This window comes from Seriola dumerili, unplaced genomic scaffold (assembly GCF_002260705.1).
Source record: "Seriola dumerili isolate Sdu_G_001 unplaced genomic scaffold, Sdu_1.0 BDQW01000155.1, whole genome shotgun sequence".
Classification (NCBI taxonomy): Eukaryota; Metazoa; Chordata; class Actinopteri; order Carangiformes; family Carangidae; genus Seriola; species Seriola dumerili.
Window position 1 is genome coordinate 878669 of NW_019174410.1, and position 26976 is coordinate 905644.

Sequence of the window (26976 nt, forward strand, 5' to 3'; positions counted from 1 at the left end):
TCACGTCCCTCAACTGATTCAGCCAACCAATCACAGCAGCAAATTGGTCACCACGTGGTGGGAAGACGCTCCAACATCAAAAATTTTGCAAGACGAAGAACTTTTTAGGATTTATCCACTAAACTTCCCCCATTTTCCCTCTGACTAGAAGACTGATTCATGAGAAACCTCATCAACAGAAAACAGTTGACCGAATTGACAAGTTGGATTCAGATTAGCTGTTATCTTTCTCACCCTTAAAAAAAAAAAAAAAAAACCGCGTGCGTTTCGTCAAATCAATATGTTTGATTAACTCCGCTTTGATGACTGTAGGTGATGGCGGCCTGTTTAACCTTTTGAAGCGGCACGCGCGGTTTTATTTCAGACGTTACTCTCTGTCGGACTCCTGACTTCACAGCCGCTTCAACGATGGCAGCGGAGTTTGTGTTTTAAACCGTTTGCACCGTGTAGTGGCACGTGTTCGGTCGATACTATCGGAGCGCGTTCACGCACACGCACGCGCCGACTGCTCTCAGGCAAGCGGACACGAGAATCCGTGAGTGGGTAAACGGGAGGACCGGGACAGCGACGGGGCGACATGGAGTTCGAGGAGTCCGGTATCGGGGAGGAATGCGGGGTTTTCGGGTGCGTGGCCGCCGGAGAGTGGCCCACACAGCTGGAGGTGGCTCAGGTCTTAACCCTGGGACTGGTGGCGTTACAGCACAGGTGAGTAACGGAAAGGTGTATGCACGTTTGTAACGTGACTGGCTTTAATAAACATAACGATTAAAGACAGTAAAAAAAGTCAGTTTAAAGCATTTGTATAAAGGTTAATTAGAGGAGTGTTCAGGATCGACTACGTTTGAGTTATGTCCAAAAAATGGAGTAAAAGTAGTTTAAATCATCTCCTGAGGGACAGACATTTCTGAACAAGTCACACTTGTGACTCAGAAACAATTAGTTTTGTATTTCTGAAGACAGAATGAAAGTTTGTTTGGGTGACTTGAGGCAGTATCGTTTTTTCACTGCGACAAAAAAATGTGACTGAAAATTAAAGAAGCGTGACGATGAAATATATAAATAAAATAAATGATTTAGATTGTTCTGAATTAACCGATTAATGTCGTGTCTATAAAATGTTAGAAAGTAGAAAAACAGACCGAGATTATGTTTATGAAATGTTTGTTGTATTTAACTAACACTCAAAAACTATAAGATTTTTTAGTTGTATCACCTGAGAACCAGGGAATGGCATTTTGTTAAAAAAAGAAAAAGACTAATGACTAATCGATTGCCAAAATGGTTACTGATTAATTGTTGATTTAACTGTTGATTAGTTAAATGATTAATGGACTTATCCTTACTGCTCTAAAAAAATCCTATATGTTCAAGACGGAATTTACATTATCATTACCAGCTCAGCAGCATCATGTTTTTTCTGGATTCCTACTCTGGCTGCAACAATTATGTTCATTTTTGATTAATATGACAATTATTTTCTTGATTAATCGCTTGGTTTATAAAATGTATTTTAAAAAAACAAAAATGTGTCGTTAAAATATAGTAATTGAGACATTTTTTCGATTGATCTTTTGCTGCAGCTCTGATTCCTACAGGCGGTTTCAGATATGCTCCTATCTTGGTTGCGTAAGGTTTCATATTATGTAGTTAGCAGTTATTACCTGTCTCACAGGGGACGGATTAGGGGAGGCCATTGAACACACTGAGTTGATCTTTATTATTGGGATGTGATCCTGCTCTTCTTTACACTGGGCCTCCACCTTATCAGCAAAGTCAGAGCCAGTGTTCAGTTTTTTCACTGGAGTCTGGAGTTTGGGGTCTGGAAAGAAGAACAAAAGCAGTTTTTATTTCAAACTATCTCTCTTACGTCACCTGGATGCTGTTATTTGTAAAAAAAAAAAAAAAAAAAGAAATGCTGATACTTTCTTATTTTTAGATCTCTATGGGTGAGAAGAGGTTTTTTGTCTCTTGATCTGACATCTGGACTTTATCGTGTGTAGTCCCCAGTGTTGGGGAGTAATGTAATAATAAATGTAACTGGCTTATGTATTTAGAATTCAAAATATGAGTAACTGTATTAAGTTACAGTCACAATTTAAATGGGTTGTGATCAGATTACAGTTGCATTCTTAAAACTAATAGATTACATCAGTGGTTCCCAACCTGTGGGCTGGAGCCTACTGGTGGTCTGTGAAGGTATTGCAAGGGGGCCGACAAATCATTTGCAAATCAGAACAATTTTGTTGAAAAGATGGCGTTATGAAAAAAATAATAAAATATAAATTCTCTTAAATGGTTTAAAAAAAAAAATGATTTTTTAAAAACAATAATGTTTAAAAATTCCTTTCATTGTTAAGCCAATGATAGAAACTGGATGGGTCCAGCCGGACCACTTTACTGCCAGACCACATTGTAAACTTGTTTGCTCAGTGTGATTGTGCACTAAAAAACACATTTTTGGCAAAAACTGGAGTATCAAAATTGATAACTGGTTAATAACAACAAGAATTAAAAGAAAAAAGGAGTCAAGAGACAGATGGTGTCTCCCCCATCAAAGAAATAAGAAAAATTAAGCTTCCCCTGCTTTCAGTTCAGTCCTAAATGTTCGATTGTTTTCATTAAAATAAAAAGTGCTCTGATAACACATTATTCGGCCTCTGTATTGTTATGGGATCAGATGTGGGCTACCAACATTTTGGAGATTTTCAAGTGGGCCATGAGCTGGAAAAGGTTGAGGACCACTGTATTACATAAAGGGACTTTTTAAAATCTGCAGTCACTGACTGGTGCCTGCAGATCAACCTGTTAGCATTGTAGCATATTAGCAAGTTTGCTAAGCATGTCTAGCTGACAAGCTAACCGCCAAGTGGAAACCAGCCAATTTACAACATGCATGATGTTTGAAGGTCGTCAGTTGTGCGGGTCTTGGTCTCGGTCTTGTTTTAGGCTCCTGAAGACGTTTAACCTAACTTGCATTTATTTATTTGGGACGCCGCAAAGACACACAAAGAAGGAGACCCACTCAGACCCATCATCAGCAGCATTAACTCTGTAACCTTCAACACTGCCAAACACTTGGCCACCATCCTAGCTCCTCTGGTTGGCAGCTCTCCGCACCGCATCAAAAACTCCCAGGATTTTGCCAACAAGGTTAGAAAAATAAACCTGGACTCAGTTGAGGGGCTCACCAGTGTCTTTGACAGTGGCTAATCTCTATCTGGAAGAAGTAGAGAGCAGAGCCCTCATCCCGTCACAAGAACCGCTCCTAGCCACTGGTTTAGGTGCATGGACGACACCTGGGTCAAAATCAAAAGACAGGAAGTGGAGGCCTTCGCAGAACATGTCAACGCAGAGGACAATAACATCAAATTCACTCGAGATGATGTCAGAGACCTTTTTGGATTGTGCTGTGCACATTGAAGATAACAGAAGTCTCAACAAAACCCCCACGCACAGATCAATATTTACTGTTTTGACAGTCACCACTCACTGGAGAACCAACTGGGGGTCAGCATCGGGTTCAGGACGTGCCGGCAAGGACAGAAGGGGAGGAGAATGAACAAAAACATCAGTGAAACACTTAAACAACGTGGTTACTGAAACTTACTCAAACAACAACAAGATACAGAACAGACAGAGAAAAAAACAATAAACAGAGTAATATTATCATTCCTTATGATGCTGGAGGATCGTTAACAAACTCAAAATCCCTGCGCACCTCAGGCCCTGTAACGAGGTGAGGCAGAAGCTTGTCCACGCTAAGGACAAACCACCCAGACACAATCAGAGTAATGAAGTGTACACAGTTCAGTGCAGTGAGGAATACACACACCTGTACGTTGGGGAAACCAAACAACTGCTTCACAAGCTGGAACGACCATCACCAAACAGGGGAGGTGGTTTATGACGCCACTTATCCGCCATTTACAATACGGTCTTGAGATCACTCCACAGGAAACTCAATACCCATCCCCACCATGGACTGGGTGACCCTGACAACTCACATGAAGGCCGAGTGGGTCAACGACTCACATGTGACCTCAACGACCCCACAAGAGGTTAAATACCTGGAACCCCTCACCAGTCAGCTAGACCTGGAGACACCTTTCAGACGAGACATGAAACACCTTCAAGAACCTCAAGGTTGTCTTCATGAAGCTCTAAGAGGTGCCTGATGTTTGCTATATATCTTTTGCTAATTACTTCTGTCCAGTAACGTAAATCCTTCCTAAATGTCAGGGAACCTGTTGAGAACTACAACCTTTTGGGATGCGAGCTAGCTTCCTCTGTTATTGTTATTTATATTGTTTTCACCCAGAGAAGGTAAAACTGTCTTTTCTGGTGCTGTTTTTATTTTAAGAGGATTCATTTTAAGGCAACGAAGTGAAAACAAAATGTTCTGCAGACCTTTTTAAAATTCACATTGTTCATCTTGTTCACTGGTTTTCACTCTAACGTGACGCTGTGGAAAATAAAAGGTCAAAGAAAAACTGGTGTTCATCCTTTTTTCCAGACAAAACGTTGCTGTCTTTGACTCCTGGCGTCAGTCTACTGTAGGTGGCTGTATCATAATGCATCTATCATTTAATCATTATGCAAGACACTGTGGAAGTCGTCCAAAGTATTTAAAATACGTTACTCGCTTTGAGTAACTTATGTAATATGTTAAAAACGGCATTTAAGGGCATGTATTGTGTAATCTGTAGTGAAATGCATTTTAAAAGGATCCCTCCCAACACTGGTTGTGCCTTTTGTTAGCAGTTACAATGGTACCCTTATCCATAATTTCATTATGAGGCTCCATGGCAAATCATGGGACTGAGACAGAAATGACAAAGGCTTCAGTCAGTCGTGAACATCATGTGAGATGCAAAGTGATTACAGAAAGAGGCGCGTTTCAAACCTTGATCCACAGCTTTCCTCTTCAGTCCTCTGTTCGCTGAATAGGTATCCTCTTTCTCTACCCTTGTCTCAGAAGATTCTGCGAACAACATGCAATATAAACCGGTTACGAGAGAACAGGCCAAAAATGATTTCACATGCTATTTAAATGAAGATGGACAGACGGACTCGTGACTTCTTCAAACAAAAGCAGCAAAGATTTCAGAGCTGCTTCAACTAAACAATAACTCACAGACCTAAAGGCTGTGACGTTAACCAGTTTTACTCGGGGATTTCTTTTCATTCACAGCGTTTATAAAACACGGAGCTAAATCTCTTTTTACCACAGTGTCTTTACAGGATTACTTCACTTAAAGGAAATGAGTGTTTTTATTCTTGGCTTTAGAAATGTTTTTTTTTTTTTGTCTCGCTTATTTCAAGGATCTTCTTAAATGAAAGTTTTAAGGGTCAGTTCACCCAATTTACAAATCATTTACATATTTTCTCATTTACATATTTTAATTGGTGTCTTTTCATGCAGATACTTTTGTTTTTATGTGAACAGGTTTTGAAAAAGCCATGTCTGAGATTTCTGCCTGTCTTCCACTGCAGTAAAGTAGCACTGAATATGCAAAAGAAAAATCATATTGCATTTAAATTTCACTGAAAAAAATATAAAAATGATGATATATATATATATATATATATAAAAACCTTGATGAAATTGCAGCTGGCCAGATGTTGATTTCGATAATATTTTGATTGATCAGCCCTACCGTAAAGGTGAATGGGACTGTGTTTGTGGTCCACTCAACATTGAAAGAAAAAGACATTGTAGAGTTTCTATCCACAGACGATGTCCTCGTGATTCAGGATAATCCACACCGGAACTACTTTCAGAACAGGAAATATAGTCCCTGTAAAAAATGTTCACAGCTGGCTCTGTGAGGAAAATGTTTTTATGTGAACTGACCCTTTTTAAAAGTTTCACTTGGTTGAAGTTTGGGAGATAAATAGTTGGATAAGTAATAATTCAACACTTTTTAAGAGAGGTAAAGTCAGATCAAAGCTTGATGTGTTCGGCTGCTGTGAATCTCTGCTCCTGACAGTAAAAAAAACTTCCAACTCACCTTCACACTAGACATGAATGAGAAACAATACTGGGCTCACCCACTAATCTGTGCTGCTGATCCAAGCGATGCTCCCTCACTACGTGCGGCCTCTGCTCTTCAACGCTCGGTGAAATGTCGAGGCTTATAGACGAGACGGAGTCGGAGCTACAAGTTCTCTCCTCCATCGCTCCCATCACTGTCGTCACTGCGCTGGCCTTTGTCGAATAGACGTCTAAGTGATCTCTCTCCTCACAACCCTCCAGCGTCACAAGTCCTCCCGAATGTGCTTGGTGGTCAGCAGGTCCTGCGGCATGCGGTGAGCCGTTAGTTGTGCGGTTCATAATGGCGTCCACCTCATCGTAGAACCTCATAAGGCGTCTGGGGTCAGTATCATCTGTCTTGCCCCTTTGGAGGGAGCGGTAAAGGTACTTGAGGTTTTTGTACTTGGTGTGACACTGTTTCCAGTCGCGTTCGATGCCCTGCTGCATTAACCTGTTGGAGATCTGAACAAAGATGTCTCTCTTCCTGGTCGAGCTCTCCAGCTGCCTGCACACACGCTCATCGGACCAGACTTGAATCAGCGCTCGCACCTCCTGGTCGCTCCAGTTTCGACCTGTGTCTGACACCGTGACCACGTGGAACTGGTCGGAGCTGGACGGATCTGTAAGATGGACATCTGGAGTGAATGAAAATGGATATAAAGATGAATAAATAATGACGTACACTGTAAACCGTCCTGGTGATTCGATGTCACAAACCTGTTCCTCTCCATTTCGCCTCTATGTCTCCGTCCATGTCGTAGTCATCGCTGTTGTCATCTGGAAATAAAATAAGCAGTAGAAAAAGTGACTGTCCTTTCAGCTTTGAACACCAAACCACTTCATGTGTTACAGACTGGATGCATACCATCATCAATCTCTATGACAACCTCGGTCTCTGAGGCCGTCGTCTGAGCTGCGTGGCCTGCTGTTGTTTTTATCCTCCCTGCTGCTATTTCTCCATCATACAACCTCTTCTGCATTTCCGTTGTGCCGTTTTCCAGTCCGCGGTCCAGCAGAATGGCTTCCACCTCATCAAAGAACTTCATGTACTTCCCGGGGCCTCCTGCCGTGCTGCCCCCAGCGGCGTGAGCGCTTCTAGCAGTCTTGTAGTCGTACTTCAAGTTCTTGTATTTAGTCCGACACTGTTTCCAGTTGCGCACCACCCCAAAGTTTCTCTGCATCTGACGGGCCATCTCTTGGAAGATGGACTTGTTGCGTAGCGTGCATTTCAAGCGCTCCCGAATACGCCAGTCGGCCCACACGCACAGCAGCGCTCGCACCTCGTCGTCCGTCCAGTGGCGGCCCCCCTCCTCAGCCACGCTCGGAGTGTAAGGAAGCGCTCGATGGATTCGACCCTTGATTCCTGTACAGGTGCACAAACAGTGTTATCTTTAGAGTGATTTGAAGGAAAAGAAAGAAGATGGATCTTGTATGACATGTTTAATTCACCCTGACTGTAGTGTAGTTACAATTTTTAGAGCAAACAAAGGTGATTTCAGTTCAGTTCCAGGCCTAAAATAACTTCACTGAAACACTTTTCTATCCTCTGATGTTAGTTTTAGTTGAAATACTAAATTGTGTTGAGCCCTCGTCATATGTTGTGATCATGAGAGCCACAGTTGGGGTTAAACCTACATTTACCTTCCTGCATTGGGATAGTGACTGAGGAAGGGTAGACTCCTCTCTGATTACCCACTTCCTCCACCTCTTCCTCCCAGCCCTCCACCGGCCTTCCATCCACTCCTGGGCTGTAGTCTGCTGAAGCGCCTGCTGCTGCTGCTGCTGCTGCTGCGTCAGGCTTCCTGCTCTGAAGTCCCAGGCTCCTGCTCTTGGCCTGACACTCCCACCAGCTGCGCACAACACTGAGCCTCCTCAGGCGCTCTGAGATCAGCTCAAATGTGGCTCTGCTCTCAGCTACGTGCTGAGCTCCCACCTCGTCCCACACGGACACGAGAGCCAGCACCTCTGCCTCCCCCCACTGCCTCTCCACTGAGCCTTTTTCCTCCACCACCTCCATATCACCTCCTCTTTGTCTCTCTGCTCCTTTCTCCATGTTTGAGCTGACCTGGAAACGCTTTCTTTCCCCCAGCCCCGTCTGTCTCTGCTGCCCGGTTCCCTAGGCAACCAGGCGGTTAAGCCTGAAAGCAACGCCTCCATGCAGAAAAGCAGCCTCACCACTGGCTTAAGCTGTGTGCTGAGGGGGCGGGACCAACTGTAATCCGAGAAGCAGCTTGGTAAATAGGCTGAAACTGCAGCGAGACGACTCCCCCTCCATGGCAGACACAGCACAGAGGCAGATGTTTCTGCTTTTTCTTTTTTTTTTCTGCTCCTCATTCCTGCTTTATTTTTTTCCCCTCAGTGTCAAACCAGTTTGTTTTGCCTAAAGGCTCGTATCAGGCTTCAAGAGCTGAACAAGTTTATTCACATTCACCCTTGCAGAAAAGACACGGAGGGATCACTCAGTAGAAAACTCACATCCCACTGATTCATTGACACTGTTGAAATTTACACGTGGCTGTTTGTGTGTCCCGCTCAGGGGACAGGAAAGTGCCGGGATCGTTACGAGTGATGGAGCCAGTCCACCTACATACACAGCCCACAAGGTAACAGTGAAACATGAGCACATCACCTTATAATAAAGAGACACACACACACACACACACACACACACACACACAGGATTAAATTGAACATGTTAATAGTTTTTTGTGTTTAAAGCTTTACCACACTCAGATTGTTGATTACAGTCACTTGATTTATGTAGATTGTGCAGGTGGAAACATGTCTCACTCCTCTCCATGTTTTTTTTTTTTTTTTTTTAAATGTTTCTATAGGGAATGGGACTAGTTAGCACGGCTTTCCCGCCCGAGGCTCTTCTGAAGCTGCGCTATGGTAACCTCGGTATTTGTCACACACGCTACTCGACCACCGGGATCTCGGAGCTGCAGAACTGCCAGCCCTTCGTGGTGGACACGCTGCACGGCAAGATTGCTGTAGCTCACAATGGAGAGCTGGTTAATGCCCATGCCCTGCGGAAAAAGGTGAGGATGACCCTCACACTGAATCTAGTGTAATATAATAATAATAATAATAATAAACTTTTTTTTATGTACCACTTTTCTTAAAGTTACAAAGTGCTTTACAGAAAGAAAAAAGGGGAATTAAGACGGCAATAAGAAACATGAGGAAAAACAAACATTGATTTTATCATGGGAGGTTAAAACAATTAAATATATAAATAAATAAAACACAACAAGATATCAAACATTCATAAAAGCTTTCTGATTAAAGAATCTTTTAAGAAGAGTTTTAAAAGACACTCAAGTGAATCAAACCAATTGTGCATTTTATGACTAAAGTATTAAAGTTTCAGCAGATAATTTACACACCCGAGGTTTTATTTCGGGGGGGGCAGTTTATATCTGCCCTCTGGTGACCTTGAGAGGTCATTGACCTCAGCATTGCTTTTTTTTTCCCCAGTTTTTGGCCCATTCATCGTTATAATCAGGCCAAGTTGCATAAACTTGTATTTGCTGCTGTGGCCATGGAACGTAATTTTGCTTAAAGCACCAGTTTTGCAGACCCCCCCCCCCATTCCCAGGTGTTAAGGTAGCTATAGTTTGTTAAAAACATTGACATCCTCCGCTGTGTGTTCCATGGAATCACATGACTAGCTAGCACATTAGCGAACTCTTATCAGAAGCTAACATGCTATTTTGGTCTGGACCACACTCATTACTCCGGGAGGCTCCGCCCTGTCCCAGAGGTCACATCTGAGACGCCTCCATGTCTGAAAATAAACTTCCTGGTTCATAGAAACACAGAGAAAGTTTCCTGCTTTAGTCACAAAATGCACAATAACCTTCATATACAAGTTTATCTGCTGCTCTGGTGCCAGTTAACATTGTGCAGCAGCGTTCTGTGCGAGTTGTAGTCGGTGGTGCATGAACTGGGTGCAACATGTCACCTCTACTGTAAGGTGTGTGTGTGTGTGTGTGTGTGTGTGTGTGTGTGTGTGTGTGTGTGTGTGTGTGTGTGTGTGTGTGAGTGAGAGATAATTCCTGTCCTCAAACACATGCAGTGAAATGAACTCTGAGGTGTCATGTGCAGGTGATGCGTCATGGTGTGGGCCTCTCCACCAGCTCAGACAGTGAGCTCATCACCCAGCTGCTGGCGCTGACTCCCCCTATGGAGGAGGTGGATGCACCCGACTGGGTTGCCAGGTCAGTGTCGTGATACGATGCTGTGTTTGATATTAATCATTTTCTACACACACTTTTAATAATTGTGTTCTTTTTGGGGTTGCAGAATTAAAAACCTCATGACTGAGACGCCGACGTCGTACTCACTGTTGATGATGTTCAGAGACGTCATCTACGCGGTGCGTGACCCCTATGGAAATCGACCACTCTGCATTGGACAGCTTGTTCCCATCTCTAAACTGCACACTCCAGGTTTTCTAAACATTTTTTTTCTTCACGTGTGACAGTTGCATCAGAGACGCTGTATGTGCTGAACACAGACGTTTGTCCTTAAAGGACCTGAACTCCTGCTATCTGTAAAGCAGAGGCCTCACAAGAGGTTATCAGTCAGAAAGTCTGGTCACATCAGAGGTCAGAGGTCAGACGTGTGAGCTGGAGGATGATTAACGTCAGTCTTTGTCCCTTTGGTCAGGTGCTGGAGAGGAGGACACGGAGGGGTGGGTGGTGTCATCAGAGTCCTGCAGCTTTCAGTCCATCGGTGCCAAGTATGTTTTCACCACCAAGGTAATATCTTCTGACTCCAACTGTCGGACTGTGGGTAACAAACATTGTCACGTCTCACCTGGTTCTCAGGTATTACAGAGAGGTCTTACCAGGAGAGATAGTCCAGATATCCAGACATGGAGTCAAGTCTCTGAGTGTTGTGCCTCGCCCTGAGGGAGACCTCCCCGCCTTCTGCATATTTGAATATGTTTATTTTGCCAGACCAGACTCGATTTTCGAAGGTATGAATAACTGAATATGTCTAATTCTTTCTAATACTCATCAGAGAGCTGATGATCAGTGTGTTGAATCTGTGTGCTGCAGGACAGATGGTCTATACTGTGAGGCAGCGCTGTGGTCGGCAGTTAGCCATCGAGGCTCCAACCGATGCTGATGTAGTGAGCACTGTGCCAGAGTCTGCGACGCCCGCTGCACTGGGCTACGCTCAGCAGGTCTGTGTTCAACCTGTCTGCTCTCTGTAAAGAAATGCTGTCAGCCCCTCCCCCTCCTCCTCATGGCCCTCTGTCCTCCTCTCACAGGCTGGGCTGCCGTACATAGAGGTTTTGTGCAAGAACCGCTACGTCGGGAGAACGTTTATTCAACCCAACACTCGCCTGAGGCAACTCGGAGTTGCCAAGAAGTTTGGGGCTCTGACGGACAATTTCACTGGGAAACGAGTTGTGCTCGTCGACGACTCCATTGTCAGAGGCAACACCATCTCCCCCATTATAAAACTGCTCAAGGAGGCTGGTGCAACAGAGGTTTGTTTTTTTGTTATTGATCTTCCAAAGTATGTATATATATCTATATATATATATAGATATATATATTAGACATATATGGTGAAGAAAAACAAAGAAATAAACAATAATAATAATGAAAACATTAAAATAACACTTTTCCCCTCCCCGTCCTTAAGTAAAAATGAAAGCAATGAAATATATATATCTATATATCTATATATATGTATATGCACATACTGACCTGTATTAACTCTTTGACAGGTCCATATCAGAGTGGCCTCTCCACCGATCAGGTTCCCGTGTTACATGGGCATCAATATTCCAACCAAGGAAGAGCTCATCGCCAACAAGCCCGAGTTTCAGGACATCGCTGGATACATCGGTAAGATCACACTGTCACTTCGGCCTGTTCTGATGCTTGGAAGTAGAAACATTTATTTTCTTAATGTTAAACTTTTATGTCCTCTTGGCTTTTATTTTGACTTTTTTTTTACATGTCACTTCCTCTTCCTGTCTGTCCCCTGTTCTGCTGTCTCTGCCAAACGAGAAATGAAAAAATAAATTTGCAGAAAGCAAAATTTGATTTTCTGGCTTTTTGTTTGGAAACAAAAAACAAATAGACCATGTGATTTTGTTTTTGGTTTAAAACAAAATAATAATAAGAGGAATTGACAAAAACAGAAAATAGATCATTTTGATTCAGGTATCATCAGATAATCCATACTTCATACGTCATTTGACTGAAAACCAAAACGTGAAAACCAAATGAAAAACCAATCAAACTGGTCCATTTTTGGTTTTTGGCAATTCCTTTTTATCATTATTTAGTTTGAAACCAAAACAGGAACTTATATTAACTTTTAATTCTAATCCAAAAACAAAATCACGTGGTCTATTTGTCTTTTGTTTCCAAACACGGTCCAGTTTGGGTTTCTGCAGAGACGGAGCAGTGCACGGACAGGAAGAGGAAGTGAAGTGTAAAAAAAAGTCAGAATAAAAGCCAAGAGGACATAAAAGTGAAACGTTAAGCAAAGACAGGATCTGTACCAGAGTAATGTTAGAAGACAGACAGACACCTGGATCAAATAAAGTTAACACTTGAACTGTTGTGTAGGAGCGGACAGTGTCCAGTATCTGACCGTGGAGGGTCTGGTGTCGGCCGTCCAGGAGGGGATCGCCTCCCTCCAGGAGAAGGACAACATGATCAGCACCAGTAACAAGCCCAGCAGGAGAGTGGGCCACTGCACCGCCTGCCTGACTGGGAAATATCCGGTGGAGCTGGAGTGGTAACCGCTGTACCATCGCCATGGTTACAGCGGCTCCGTGGAGTCGCTGCAGGCTCCCACATGTTGATGGAATGTTTCCCATAGACTGGATGAGAACCTGGAATTACACAACCACTTGCTCTGATAACTGGAGATGAAATGTTGCTTTTGATGACCTCTAGTGGTCGTAGTTTCACCTGCAGAGGTGTTTACTACATCCTGGTGTCGCTGATTACAGGTGCACATCTGACCACACAACACTAATGCTTCTTTTTTTTTTCCCCCTTTTTGAAGATTATCCTGTAAATGTATTTTCATGAGTCTTAAAACTACTTTAGTTTTCACATTCCAAGCCTTAACAAACATGAGCATTACATAGAATTCATCGTGTCAGAGAAGTGCACAAGGCTAGTGACCAAAAAGTGAAATTATCTATACTTTCCTAATCTAGTTTACTTTTCTACCTTTATCTAAAATTCAACACTGTTTCTTTTGTTTTGGGTCTGAATGGAAATGTTGTTTTCTGAACTTTATAATGGAAAAGTTCAATAATAAACAGAAAAATGCAACGAGAACAAGAGTGTTTTCATCTTTAGAAACAGCTTCTTCACATTGAAATAGAATTTTATTTGAATAATAAACAGATATTACAATGAATATGATGCTGTAGTAACTTCATGTATTTAATGTAAAACAGCACAAAAAGTATAAAATTAAGTAACAGAACAAACAACAGGACGAACGACGTCATTCAAACGAATCAGTGATTTTAAGAGTAAAATCTTTTTAAAAACAGACACGAAGATGGAAAACAATGAGCACTTTAACGTCTCAACACAGGTTTAGTAAAAAGAATTTCCTGAGCTCCTCAGACTGAAGCAACAGAGATCACCTGCTGTGTCACCTGATGAACTTCAGTTTCCACTTTCACCAGTCTTTGGACTGGAACCATCACACTGCTACATGATCCTCTGATATTTGTTACGTGACAAAATATGAATCATTTTCCATCCTGGCTCCTGTTGTTAAACCTCTGAGGGCAGGATGTTCGTCGATGGGTGTAATCCATGCTCACCATTTTCTGCACATGTTGGGGGGAGGGGAGAGGAGGATTCAGAGAACGCAGGAACGCTGGAGAACATGTAGGACACAGGAGTTTAATTAGCTGGGGGAGAAGCCGTTTGCCATTCTGCTCTGAAGTGAACGTCCTGTTAAAATAAATATCATTTAATGAATTTAACAGCAGACGGGGCTGAAAAAGGTTCTGTATAATGCAGTGTTTCATGGAGGAGGGTTACCCAGGCCGGAGAACTCCGCTGCAGATACGGGCCATCCTTGTCTCATCCCGACTTCCTGATGTGCGTCTGCAGAACGCTGCTGCTGCTGCTGCGAGCTGGATTTGTGAAACACGCTGTGTTTACTGGAGCTGTAGGGGAGGTCATCATGAGACAGCTTAGCCAGAGAGAGACGGCGCCGCAGCATCTCATTCCCGTGGCGTTTGGACCCTGGGGAGGATGTGCAGCTCTCGTCCCTGGAGCGTTTGGACTGCGGATTACCTCCCCAGCCAAACTCCCTGTGGCGTTTCCTCAGGACGGAGCGGTGAGGCGACAAGGCGAGGGCTGCCAAAGCTGAGGAGGTGGGGCCTCTGCTGGCCTCAGAGCTTCTAGCGCAGAGACGGCAGGGTTGGCTGTTGAAGAAAGAGGATTTGTTCTGGCAGACGAACTTGTGGTAGAGTTTCAGAAAGTCCTCGTCAAGCTTCTTCGGTGAGTAGGAGACAGAGATCGAAGGCTGCGAGGAGTCGAAGGAAAGGTGCCGCCGGAGCCTGAGACGACCTGCTGCCGCGGCCGGCTGAGGTGAAGGCGGCCGTGGCTGGAGGGAGAGGTGTGAGTCCTGAGGGCAAAGCAGCCTCAGCGGCACAGAGGGCCTCCGTGGAGGAGAGGACAGAGAGGTGGACGTTGATCTGGGCCTCGGAGAATCTCTGGAAAAGCTTTCTACAGAAAATTCTCTGAAGCTTCTAAAAAAGCCGTGAGGTGGTGTTTTGAGGCTGGTCATCATCCTTGCCTTTAAGGGACTCTGCCGGACCGGGGAGCCGTAATTATCAGCTCTTTCTTTAACTGCGCTGATTTCTGACGCATACATGGAGCAACCAGCAGCCTGCTCCGAGTGAGCCGAGAGAGAAAGCCTTCTAGACCTGAGAGACAGGTCCGAGGACGCTTTCGCAGCAGGGTAGTAAGATCGTGAAGGACTGGCGGTGTAAGTGCAGGGCTGTTCTCCCAGCAGGGACAGTTCAGACACAGTGAAGGTCTCATTCAACGAGTTCTCTTTGAGTTGAGAGGTGTCAGGGGCACCGGAGAGGTCCATGACGAGGATCGACTGGTGCTGCTCTCTTCTCAGCGAGCCCCTCCCTCTCTCAGGAGATGGCTGCTGCGCTTGCAGATTGATCGAGCGAGGGACAGATTCAACCCTCGTGAACAGCCTTTTCTTTGGGTTGAAGTTCTCCGTGTGCAGCATCTTGCTGGTCATCTTTCTTGGGTTGCTGTTGGTGTTCCTCAGTGTCACAATGAAGGTGTTGTTGAAGGTGCTGTTGAGACTGCTCCTGCTCGACTGCTGCCGCCACCTGCGGTACCTCCTCAGCACAGAGTCGGCGGCCTCAGAGACGTTCTGCCGGTGCCGGGCCCTGTTTATTCGACTGATCATGCTGGGGTACAGCTCCACAAAGGAGCTACCGTGACTTCTCAGAGTCATTTCCAGTTCCTCGTCTTGATCCTCAGGCTGGAGCTCGGTTTCAGAGACGTTTCTCTGACTCTCATCCAAAGGGCTCACAGTCAGCTGGGTCGTGTCACTTCTAGACATCCCTGTAGGTACGAGAAGAAAAGAGACGTTACCTAAACTGAGACCACAAATAAAACTTGCGTCAGATCAGTGTATGCCATAACTTGTCCATCCAAGTCTTGTTTAAAAATTCTTCTCCTTCCTCTTACCGGAATCATCCCCAGAATGTTGGCCAGAGGATACACAAGTCTCATCAGCTTCGCCATCTTGTTGCGTGACGTCCAACTGTTGAAAACCGAACATAGTAAATTCATTAGATGTTCGATTTTCAAGACAGAACTGTTTAATAAATAAAAGGTAAAATTACCTGAGAGTTCCTTGTAATGTCCTGCACTGTGGTGGAAGAAATGTCCAAATAATTAGATGAAGTATAGGATTCATTTACAACTCTGTTAATTACTATTCTCCTTTTAGGTGATTGATACTAACCTCTCAATGACTCCTCTCTCAGATCTCTCAGGCTCTGAGGAGAAGACGTGTGTTTGATTATAAAGTCTGCAGGTATAAAAACTGTTCTCTAAATCAGGTGAATGCTCTTTGTGTTATATGTGGCTGCAGAGTGCGACAAACCTTTGAATCCAGCTTGTTCAGTTCTTGTTTTGACAGCATCATGTATTGTCCAAGAGCTTCACCATGCAAGGAGTCAAGACAGAAAAGATACACAATGAGACCACATGACAGACTACTGAACTGAAGACATAAACAAAGGACAGCACGGCTGTAACTAACATCAATCTCTATTGATCAATCTGTCAAATTTTGTATTTTTTGTCAACTTTATTTGTCGTATTCATCCTTTCAGCACCGTTTCATTTCTATGCACCGTTTATTCTCTCTCTTGGAAAGAGGTAACATGGATTGGTTTCTATTTATTTACAAATCCTTTACTGGGAAATTATTTATATTTCAGTTGGTACACACCAAACTGTACCTAAGGTTAACTCTGAATTTGGAAGACTGCATTTGGATTTAATGCCCCGGACACACAAACTAAGATACAGACAGAGCTCTTTAAAAATGGACAGTTTATAAGTTATCCACATTTTAGAAACAAGATTTAAACCTTCCCAAAACAGAAGACTGATGAGACCTTTTTTTTTTTTATTCATTCACTGGATAAATGGCTGTGTTTTATAATCTTGGCATCTATTATGTTTTATATTTTCCTCGTGTGTTTTTTTTTTTAATATATATTTTTATTGTTTGTTATTTACATTGTGCATTCAGCTCTCTCTTGAATAAATAACGGTTAATAATATTTCTATCGTCCACCTCTCTGTGACCTTATATTCATACAGGGACAGTTTCTTGCATTGACCCACCGCCAGTTATATTAGCTTATAGTTATCTTACTTAGGGTTTTTGTATTGTCCAGGTCCACCTCATACCCCCCGTCTTGGTACTGAAGCTTTGAATACTGTGGAAAACAACAGCAGAGGTTAGCACGCTCGGTTTTTTCCACATTCTTACAGTTTACATTTAAAGCTAACTCCAGCTAACGTTAGCTACCCCACGCTAACGTTAACGTTACCCGCGCCCGACAACAACAGCCACAACTCACCTTGTCAATGATTCGCTCCAGTGACCTTTTGAAGTTAAAGCCATTTTCATGCAGTTGATCGTTTAAATGAGCGTCCATGTTGCATGTGAAATGCGTTTTCTTGATCTTTACAGACGGTGAAAAGCAGCAGGATTCAGGCGCTTTCGGGTTCAAAATCCTTCTGCCACAAAAGAGCGAACGGTGATTGGACAACGGAAATGTGGTGCCTTCACTGTTACTAGGAACTCATGCTATCATGCTTAGAAATAACGTGTTTAAATATTTCAATTTGAAGTACAAATAAAAACTCTTTGTTTTTTGTTTTTGTTTTTATAGTGGAGGTGCCCATGTGTAGCAACGATATAGTTGCGCAAATATTTTTTTATGTCAGCAATAATTCTGTGTAACAATAGTTAAAACAATATTTGGGTGGGTAGATAGTAAAACATCACACGCAGACGTTTAAAACAAATATCTTTTCTCCGTCTTTAAACTCACGAACTTCAATAACGACAAATCCGTGTTTTTTGTTATTGTTTTTGTTTTTTGTACATTGTTGTTTAGACTAACTATGATAATTCAGAGTTTCAGTCAGTGACGCGAACGACCCATTAGTGAGACGTCATTGTAATGTAATGCGTCATCTTCAGTCGACAAACGTGTTCTGTCTGGATATAAACAAAACCTCATCCGCCTTAACTGAATAACAAATGATGTGAGATATGTTATTGTCTAGAACCGGTACCGACACTCAGTGAGCCAGCGGTCCGTGAACCTCTCATCAGTATGGCTGCCGGGACGCTGCAGGAGCTTGTCTCCGCCGCTGCCGCTGAGCATCCTGACAGAGCCGCCGTGACATACGACGGCGGCCCGGTGTCGGGGAGCCCGGTGTCTCTGCTGTACCGAGACCTGGTTGAACTGACCGGTGAACTGTCTCTGATCTTACGGGAGAACTGCTCTGCTAGTAACGGCGTCATCGGGCTGTACTGCCGTGATGATTTGTTCATACCTGTGTGGATCCTAGGGTGAGTCCGCTGCTGTGTATATGGTAATATATATAACAATAATAAAAATAGTAATAATAAACTTTATTTGTATAGCACCTTTCATGTAGCAGAAAGTGCTTTAAAACAAAGAAATGACCTGCACCAAGTGATTCCCATGAAAAGAAAATACATAAAACGAACATAAACATTGTTAAAAGTATTGATCTAAAATGAAAAACATCATGATTAATGTTCATCATGGTTCGCTGTTCGCCAGGATCCTTCAGTCTCCTGCTGCCTATGTCCCACTGGACCCAGAGGCTCCAGGACTTCTCTCTGCCAGAGTCATGAACCGCTGTGGCCTCAAGTACTGTGCTGTGAAGACTGACCTGCTGCAGGTTCAGTACTTCATATTTTATTCATACAAATATAAACCTGTGCAGATCAGAAGCTCAATAAAAGTATGTAAAGACATGTTCAGGTTCAGCTATATGTAATATTGTCTGTTATTATGAGCCTGAACCCAGATCCCCTTTAATGCGCCTGTGGTGAAATAATACGACCTGACTCCAGGTTTTCTGAGTGACAGTCAATCTGTGGAAATCACAGCCTGAAGTAGAAAAAACACCCAATGTGAGCACAATATGAATTCAAATAAATTAATATTATACATATATATATTATGTACTATATTGTTATGCAGGGCCTCTAAGAAAAGATCACAATATTAGGTAATAAGTCAGGAGCCATTTAGCTGATATTGTTCTTTAGTGGTGCAGATTCACTCACACAAATCCAGCCTGGGCCGAAATATAAAAAACATCTAGTGCCTCAAAAACCTGAGCGCAGCGCAATAACTCATACAAAAGATCTGTATTTTATCTCTTTACTTTGTATTTGCCCTGAAGGAATCCTCTGGTTGTGTGTTGTACTGTAGTATATCAGCAGTTTCCCTCTCAGTCGGTGTTTTGAGTGAATATTTACATTGATTTTCTTTCCTTTTCCCATCAAGCGTTTCCAGACAGCTGTGGTCACACACATGTCGGTGGAGGTGTGTTTGGTGTTGTCCAAGTTCAAACTAACAGTGGTACGAGTCGAGTTGCTGCCAGTCGCTGAGCTCGGACCAGACACACAGCAGACTGTGGCCCAGCTGGAGAAGGACTCTGGGAACAGGGACCTGGCGTATGTGCTGCACACATCTGGAACGACTGGCCTCCCAAAGATTGTGCGAGTACCACACAAGTGTATCCTCCCCAATATTCTCCACCTGAGGTCAGTGATTACACCTGTTTGTCTCTGGAGCTTTATTTTGATGGATATTCTAAAACCTGCTCCTCTCTCTGCTCAGATCGTTGTTTCAGGTGAGTGCATGTGATGTGGTTTTCCTGGCCTCACCTTTAACCTTTGACCCCTCTGTGGTGGATATTTTCCTGGCCTTATCATCCGGGGCTCAGCTCCTCATGGTTCCCTCTATGATCAAGAAAACGCCCAGTCGACTGGCTCAGCTGCTGTTCAGGGATCATGAGACGACCGTCCTTCAGGCAGGAGTCACTTCATCACAGACGTTTCTTTTTCTTTTTCTGGCCTCCACATCCTCGTCTGTCTCTGTAATGTGGTGTTTTCTTGTTTCCACAGGTCACACCCACTCTGCTCAGCCGCTTCGGGCATCGCATCCTCAAACAGGAAGTGTTGTCGCCTGGCTCCTCGCTGCGGGTGTTGGCTCTGGGCGGAGAGGCCTGTCCCTCGCCGGCTGCGCTGAGGAGCTGGAGACACGAGGACAACAAAACACACATTTACAACATCTACGGCATCACTGAGGTGTCCTGCTGGGCCTGCTGCTGCAGAGTCCCACAGTCTCTGCTGCAGGCCACAGACCCGTGAGTGTTTAAAACCATCTATTATTAAATCTGCTTCTTGGTTTTAGCTGCAGCTTTAACACAACTTTATTTAACATCACAGTCCCTCCAGCGCGGCGTCCTCAGTGCCTCTCGGGACTCCTCTGATGGACACGCTGGTGGAGGTCAGAGATGAACATGGCTGCGTTGTTACAGAGGGAGAAGGACAGGTGTTCATAGGTGAGAAAGAGCTCATTGACACACACACACACATACACACACACACACGCATGTAGATCTAATTGTGGTGAAGTAAATCCACGTGATGCTTGACGCAGGTGGAGAGGACAGAGTGTGTCTCCTGGACGAGGAGCAGGCCGTCGTCCCCGGGACGATGAGAGCCAGCGGAGACTGGGTGAACGTTAAAGACGCCCAGCTGTACTACCTGGGACGCAGAGACAGGCTGATAAAACGCCATGGGAAACGGGTGAACCTGGACGGCGTGCAGCAGGTAAGATGTTTTCTATGTTCACACGGTGTATTTTTTGGTCACTGACATGTAGTAACTCAAGCTTCTAGAAAGGGAATGTCAACATAATGAATGTATCTACGTCGAAATACACAAATCAAAGGCAATAAAAAGGAGTTGATGGTCTGAACACTTGCTAATGTAGAATTCATGTAAAGTTTTAAGGCTTGTAGACGCGTTGATCTGAAGCTGAAGTTCAAACAGTAACAGTTGACTTCTTTAGCCACTAGGTGGCGATGCAACACACACTAGTAAAAGCTTATAAAAACCAGAGCAGGAGCAGCATCAGCGCCTCCTTTGCCGACCTCACACCGCCTTCATTTCGGTCTGCAGCAGCTCCTGTGAAGAATCTGTGGCTCTTTAGCTGCTAAACGCTCCACAGTGTTCAGCAGCTCGTTACTGACTGAGTTCGTCTGTTTGCTAATGAGAGTCAGTTTGTTGGAGTGACGCAAAACATTAAATCTGCAGATCATTCGAACCAAAACTGTGACTGAAAGAAGCTAAAACGCTCCGTACAGTGGAACTACAGAGTTACGTGATGTTTCTCTGTCACCACATGTGACTCCTTTCTACATCACATCCAGTCATTTAATCAATTGTTACTATGAAGATATTGATTGGTGCAGCTTTAAATGGCCATTACTTGTAGTTAGTTTTTTTTAATGTTCAGGTTTTTTAAAATAGATGTCTGTTTCATTTTACTGTTTCTACAGCAACAGATACACAACAAAATAAATGAAATAGAATAAAATAAGAACCAGAAGGTCAGTGTCAAACAACAGACACCAGACTTCAGAGGAAAAAAATCAAATTCATAGTAAATGATCCGGATCTGCTCCGAGTTCTTCTCTGGACCGTGTCTCATCCCTCCATCCACCAGGTTCAGTTCAAAAAGCAGTAAAATGCATAAGAATTCAAAAGTAAAGACAAAACACTTGCTCCCTTCCTTCAGTCATGGGGTAAAATTTCTGCCCTGAAAGTCTCTGCTTCTTCAGTAAGTGCAATGTTTTATTCCTCTGCACTGCGACAGTGTTTTCAGGTTGTCCGTCCGTCCGTCCGATTCTCATGGACACGACATCTCAGTAACTCCAAGACGCAACTTTTTCAAATTTGGCACAAACATTCACTTGTACTCAAGGATGATGCTGAGTAGATTTTGAGGGTCAAAGGTTAAAGGTCAAGGTCACAGTGATCTCAGAAATCACTTTTTACCATTTACTCAAGAATTCACAATTATATGACTGAGGATAAACAGGGATGTAACCTGACACTAGTCTGAGTGGAGGAGGGAAACAACCACGAGGAGGTGATTCTAGTTTCCCATAAAGAGAGAGCTTGATACTTCTCTTGGTTTACATTTTATCAGGAGACCAGTTGGGTTATAAATAACCAAATATATAAATAAATCTTGCTTCTGTGCATCAGCAAAAGAATAATCCTGACTGGTTGGATGACAGAAGTATTTTTGTTTTCCTCCGTCAGCTCATCGTGAGTCTGCCTCAGGTGGAGGCCTGTGCTGTGGGTCTGTCCGACGGCTCTCGGCTGCTCGCCTTTGTTGTGGCGTCTACATCTGGAGACCAGACCGCAGCGTCTCCTCTCACATCTGTACAGCAGTGTGAGGAGAAATCACCCTCGGGTCTTGGTCAGTATCAAGACCACCTCCCTTCTCTGGTAAAGCACCACCCCCACCGGGAGGAGGAGACGGGCGGTGCAGACGGAGAGCTGCGCAGACTGATAGTGGACCGGCTGTCTCTGCTGCTGCCGTCATACAGCGTTCCTGACACGCTGGTCCTCGTCCCGGCGTTAAGCCTGACTCGTCATGGTGAGCACGGGACGCTGGTCACTGCGGCGGAGACACAGCGGCTCATTCATTCAGCTTTTAATGTTTGTATCTCGGCAGGTAAAGTGGACATGGAGGCTCTTATGAGAATATACCACAGGCAGAGACACAGAGTGGAGTCCTCGCAGGGAGACGTCAGCCAACTAAAGCAAACCCTTCAGTCTTTGTGGCAGGTGATGACACAGCTCCACATTTAAATCCCCTGTTGTCTTCTTGTGTTCAGACTCAACACTGTGACCCGTCTGTCAACAGGAGGCTTTAGGTTTTGCTGAAGCTGTGACCATTGACGAGGAATCCAACTTCCTGTTGAGTGGAGGCGACTCTCTGAAGGCGCTGCACCTGTGTGAGGACATCCTCTCTGCTGTGGGAGTCCCCGCACCACAACTGTTGGAGGTTATACTTGACGGGACCTTTTCTGACATCCTGCGCTGCGTTGCCAGAGCGACAGTGATGCTGCCACTCGAGAACAGCACATCATCACTTCCTGAGGCCAAGAAGCGGCAAACTGACGCTCCCCCTGTTGTTCTAGTGAAGAGACAACGCACAGAGTCTGAGTCTAGAGTGGCAGAGAGGCCGCAGGAGGAGAGACGGGCTGTGAAAGTTATAAGACGAGCAGGTGATGTGATGGAAATCAACGTCAGGAATGAGGAGACGAGTAAAAACCTCCAGACTGAGAAACGGGGAGCTGCTGCTCTGGGCCTCAGTCTGAGCTGGTCCTCAGATACAGGCAGATGTGTGGACGCCTCGCCGGTGCTTCTGGTCCATGAAAGAACAGATCAGAGGTCAGATTCTACCCAAATAACCGTGTTCATCGGTTCACACTCTCACAGGATCCAGGCTTTAGACCTGGACACCGGGAGCCTCGTGTGGGAGCGAGTCCTCGGGGACAGAATCGAGGCGTCGGCTGCCGTGTCTCGCTGCGGGACTCTGGTGGTTATAGGTCAGTAGCAATTCTCTCAATATCTTGTGTTCAACCTTAACCGTCAGTTAAGGTGTATTTTTCTGTTTCTCCAGGTTGCTACGACGGCTCTGTGTATTTTTTGTGCGCTGCTTCTGGAAAGACGCGGTGGACATTTGAGACGGGAGACGCTGTGAAGAGCTGTCCCGCTGTGGATCCCCACACAGGTCTGGTGATGGTGGGATCACATGATGGACATGTTTATGCCCTGAACCCAAAGGTGAGCGTGTTTGACATGAAGAGACACTGAGGCTCTGAATCAGTCAAACTTTATTGAAATAGACCTTTTCAAACAGGTTAGTGCGGCTCGAAGAGCTTCAGACCAGGGGCATAGGTTTGGGTAAGGACAGTAGGGACATGTCCATACCTATATTTTGGGAGGATAGAATTGTCCCTAATTGGCTGCGTCTCCAAGATCATCGATTTAGGCATGCTAGCATTTGGCTGAAAGAGTGGGGGGCTATCTTAAGGTTCATGTCATGTGAAAATATCACAGTGGTACCTGACATCACCAGAAAAATGTCAACTGATTGTCATTTAACAATGTTAGGTAGCGTTAACTAGCAATCTAACCATAGCTTCTGTCTTCTGCAGGCTAGCAGTTAGGGTTCCTAGCAGGAGTAAGCATAAAATGGTGGATATATAAAAGTATGAGTTTAATTTCTGTCAAAAAATCCCATGAAAATGTCACCATGAATATTATGACCTTTTCATGCCTTACTATACTATGACATTTTTATGAGGTATTCATTCCTTCTTATATTAAGTCGTTTTCATGACTTTTTATGCCTTATTATACTATGAGTTTTTGATGATTTTTAATGCCTTACTATACTATGACTTCTTATACGTTTTTATGATGTGTTATGCCTTACTATACTTTGACTTCTTATGTTTCACTGTACTATGCCTTTTTTTGCCTTTGTATACTAAGACCTTTTACGACTTTTAATGCCTTACTATAGTATGACATCATCATACTATGACTTTTTCATGACTTTTTTTGCATTGCTTTACTTAGACGTTTTTATGACGTTTTATGCCTTACTATACTTACTGATGAAGACTGATGAGCTGAACAAAAAAGTATGAGAAAGATGACAATGAGATACAATGAAATTGATTTGAGAAGCTTTAAACAAACGAAAACAGATGAAATCGAATAAAATACAATTCACAACATAGATACAATAAAAAAAATTAAAGAAAGAAATTAGCCTACATTGTTATATGAGTCCAGATTTCAGTTGGAATTATCGTTTTTCACTTAATTTTCATTGAAAAAAAATAAAAAAAATAATGATAATGGGATTTTTGTTGGAATTATACCAAAATAACATGTTCCTTTACATCTGGAGAATATGATCTGCAGGTCAGGGTGTCTCTGTACAACTCTTATGGAGCTCACAATGCACCATAATGTTGTGACACATTTTACCTCCGCCCCCCAGGTACCAGGTACCTTCTGCATCATAGAAATGAAAACAGAATAAGACAGAATGTCTAGAAATAGAAGTCATAGAACCTAAAAACACTTGGAGTGTGTGTTAGTTTGTGTGTTTTTCGGGTCGCCTGCTGTGACATCTCTGACTTGTGTATCTTCTGTTCTTGTGACCAAACTTTAACAAAATTATATCACTCACGTTTTAGCTTCAGCGGTGTGTCTGGAAACGTCACTGTGGGGGAGGGGCCGTGTTTTCCTCCCCCTGGCTCCAGCCAACCCTCAGGCAGCTGTATGTGGCGTCGCTGGGGGGTCACCTGCTCTGCCTCCACCCAGTGAGTGAAGACAATCACAGACTTCAGTCATTGACCTTCAGTGAATGAAGCATGTAGCTGATGTTCTTCTCTTCCCCAGGACAGTGGAGAGGTGCTGTGGTCTGTCCGCAGAGACGTCCCGTTCTTCTCGTCACCAAACGCCTCCTCCGGTGGCGTCGCCATTGGCTCAGTGGATGGAAACATCTGCTGCTTCAGCAACACGGGGAAACTGGTGAGAGGAAGAACGTAGACCGGAGTGTTCCTCCACTGCGCTCCAAGTGACAGGACCCCTCTGTGTTTTTACTTTATTAATGAAATAACTTACAGTAATACAGAATATTCAATGAATTCGTTTTTAAAAGTCACTCTTTCAAATACTGACTTCTGTTTATATGATCCTGAGGGAATGAACAGCATCTGCTCTGATCTGATGACAGTTACAGTTTCTGTTTGACTGTTTTATTTCAACATGTCATAAACAGTCAGAGAACAGAGGACAGCATTCTGTGTGTTGATACTTTTTATTGTTGTCACCGTTACTGGCTTCACACACACACACACACACACACACATGACTGTGTGTGTCTGTGTCACTGTTCTGTGTCCGGTTGCTGCTGATGCTAACCCAACACTTCCTGCTGCTCTTGTGTTGCGTCTGCTGCAGCTGGTTAACGGTGTGTTTGCCGTCACCACGGTTACCACGAGTGTTACCAAACCAACCCATGGACTGAAATCTGAAGAATTTCAACTTGTACGTGAGGTCATACTCCAACGTGACTCCTGTGTTTCTCCGCAGGTGTGGCAGTTTCCAACAAAGGGCCCCGTCTTCTCGTCTCCGTGCGTCACACCTGACCAGCGGAGGCTTCTGTGTGGATCTCACGACGGTCACCTGTACTGTCTGAACTGCGCCGACGGCTCTTTGGTTTGGACTTTCCGGACGTCGGGCAAAGTGTACTCCAGCCCGTGTGTGTTCGATGGCTCCGCTGTGGGCAGGACGGGGGTTCTGGTGGCGCTGGCCTCCACAGACGGCACCGTCTGGATCCTGGACGGTCTCAACGGACAAACGCTGGCCTCGCACACTCTGCCCGGGGAGCTGTTCTCATCCCCGGTGGTGTATGAACAGTCTCTTGTCATCGGGTGCCGCAATGACTCTGTGTATTGTTTGAAGCTGAGTGTCCAAGAGGAAGCAGAGAAGGATTAAATGTATTTTTTTTAAATTTTTTATAACAAACACTGAAGCGTCTGTATCTGTGTCAGAGCGGAAACAGGATTTTAATTAAAGTTCAGGGTTTTAGATGTAGAGCAGAAATAATGAGTCTACAGTCCTGCGGTTCAGACATCAGTATTTAATTTACATTATTCATAACATTTTGTATCTCCTTAAGAATCTTCTCATGAATATCTCTAAGTGGGACAAAAAAGTGCAAATAATACCAAACATTTTTTTTGTTACATATAACACTGCGTACACTACACTATTGTGCACGACCAAAGTTAGAAACGAAATGACAGAGTGACTCTCTCTGACCGCAGCTCTGCTAACGCCTTCCACTCACATACAGTACATACTTACATACATACAGATCCTTAAGTGAGTGGCAAGAAATGAGAATGCAGTAGGATTTTTTTTTTCTTTTTTGTGTTATAGAGGAAATGTTTCTTTTACATCATGTCAGATCGTATCACATTAACGAGGAAGTGGAGGCGTCAAGCCCACGAACACAGGTGTGTTACAGGAGGACAGGTACAGCAAGCAGGTGTCGTGTCCGTCACGTGCAGAGCACACCGTCACACAGCTGTGAGGGTCGGTGTGTGTGTGTGTGTGTGTGTGTGCAGCTCAGCTCACTGTCGAAATGCCCGGTAACACTTCAGTGCTGTGTTCAGGTGCAAACACCGCGTGGTTATTTCAGATTC

The 26976-nt window shown here is 44.1% G+C and overlaps 3 protein-coding genes across 5 annotated transcripts; 2 read left to right on the plus strand and 1 right to left on the minus strand.

The window, feature by feature from the left end:
- The first annotated feature begins 15 nt into the window (after positions 1-15).
- Positions 16-13352, plus strand: ppat (phosphoribosyl pyrophosphate amidotransferase). Its single transcript, XM_022751470.1, has 11 exons — positions 16-705; positions 8571-8637; positions 8869-9075; positions 10145-10257; positions 10343-10488; positions 10709-10781; positions 10870-11021; positions 11104-11231; positions 11319-11540; positions 11784-11904; positions 12637-13352. The coding sequence occupies exons 1-11, from the start codon at positions 578-580 to the stop codon at positions 12810-12812; spliced, it is 1533 nt and encodes a 510-aa protein (XP_022607191.1). The 5' UTR covers positions 16-577; the 3' UTR covers positions 12813-13352.
- Positions 13353-13488: 136 nt separating this feature from the next.
- LOC111226378 lies at positions 13489-17309 on the minus strand. 3 transcript variants are annotated; one of them, XM_022751488.1, is made up of 8 exons: positions 17181-17309; positions 16973-17036; positions 16190-16245; positions 16049-16082; positions 15927-15952; positions 15769-15844; positions 14086-15642; positions 13489-13868 (listed from the first exon to the last, which is right to left on the minus strand). In XM_022751488.1, exons 1-8 carry the CDS (start codon positions 17256-17258, stop codon positions 13813-13815), a joined length of 1947 nt encoding a protein of 648 aa, XP_022607209.1. In that variant the 5' UTR covers positions 17259-17309; the 3' UTR covers positions 13489-13812. The 3 variants fall into 3 exon arrangements, with proteins under 3 accessions (XP_022607209.1, XP_022607208.1, XP_022607210.1); XM_022751487.1 differs by having other exon boundaries at positions 13489-13918; XM_022751489.1 differs by having other exon boundaries at positions 13833-13995.
- A 561-nt stretch (positions 17310-17870) lies between these two features.
- Positions 17871-26263, plus strand: aasdh (aminoadipate-semialdehyde dehydrogenase). Its single transcript, XM_022751405.1, has 14 exons — positions 17871-18184; positions 18423-18543; positions 19158-19417; positions 19494-19686; positions 19781-20022; positions 20105-20220; positions 20319-20491; positions 21992-22331; positions 22410-22522; positions 22602-23289; positions 23364-23527; positions 24958-25083; positions 25163-25294; positions 25859-26263. The coding sequence occupies exons 1-14, from the start codon at positions 17946-17948 to the stop codon at positions 26261-26263; spliced, it is 3312 nt and encodes a 1103-aa protein (XP_022607126.1). The 5' UTR covers positions 17871-17945.
- Positions 26264-26976: the final 713 nt, after the last annotated feature.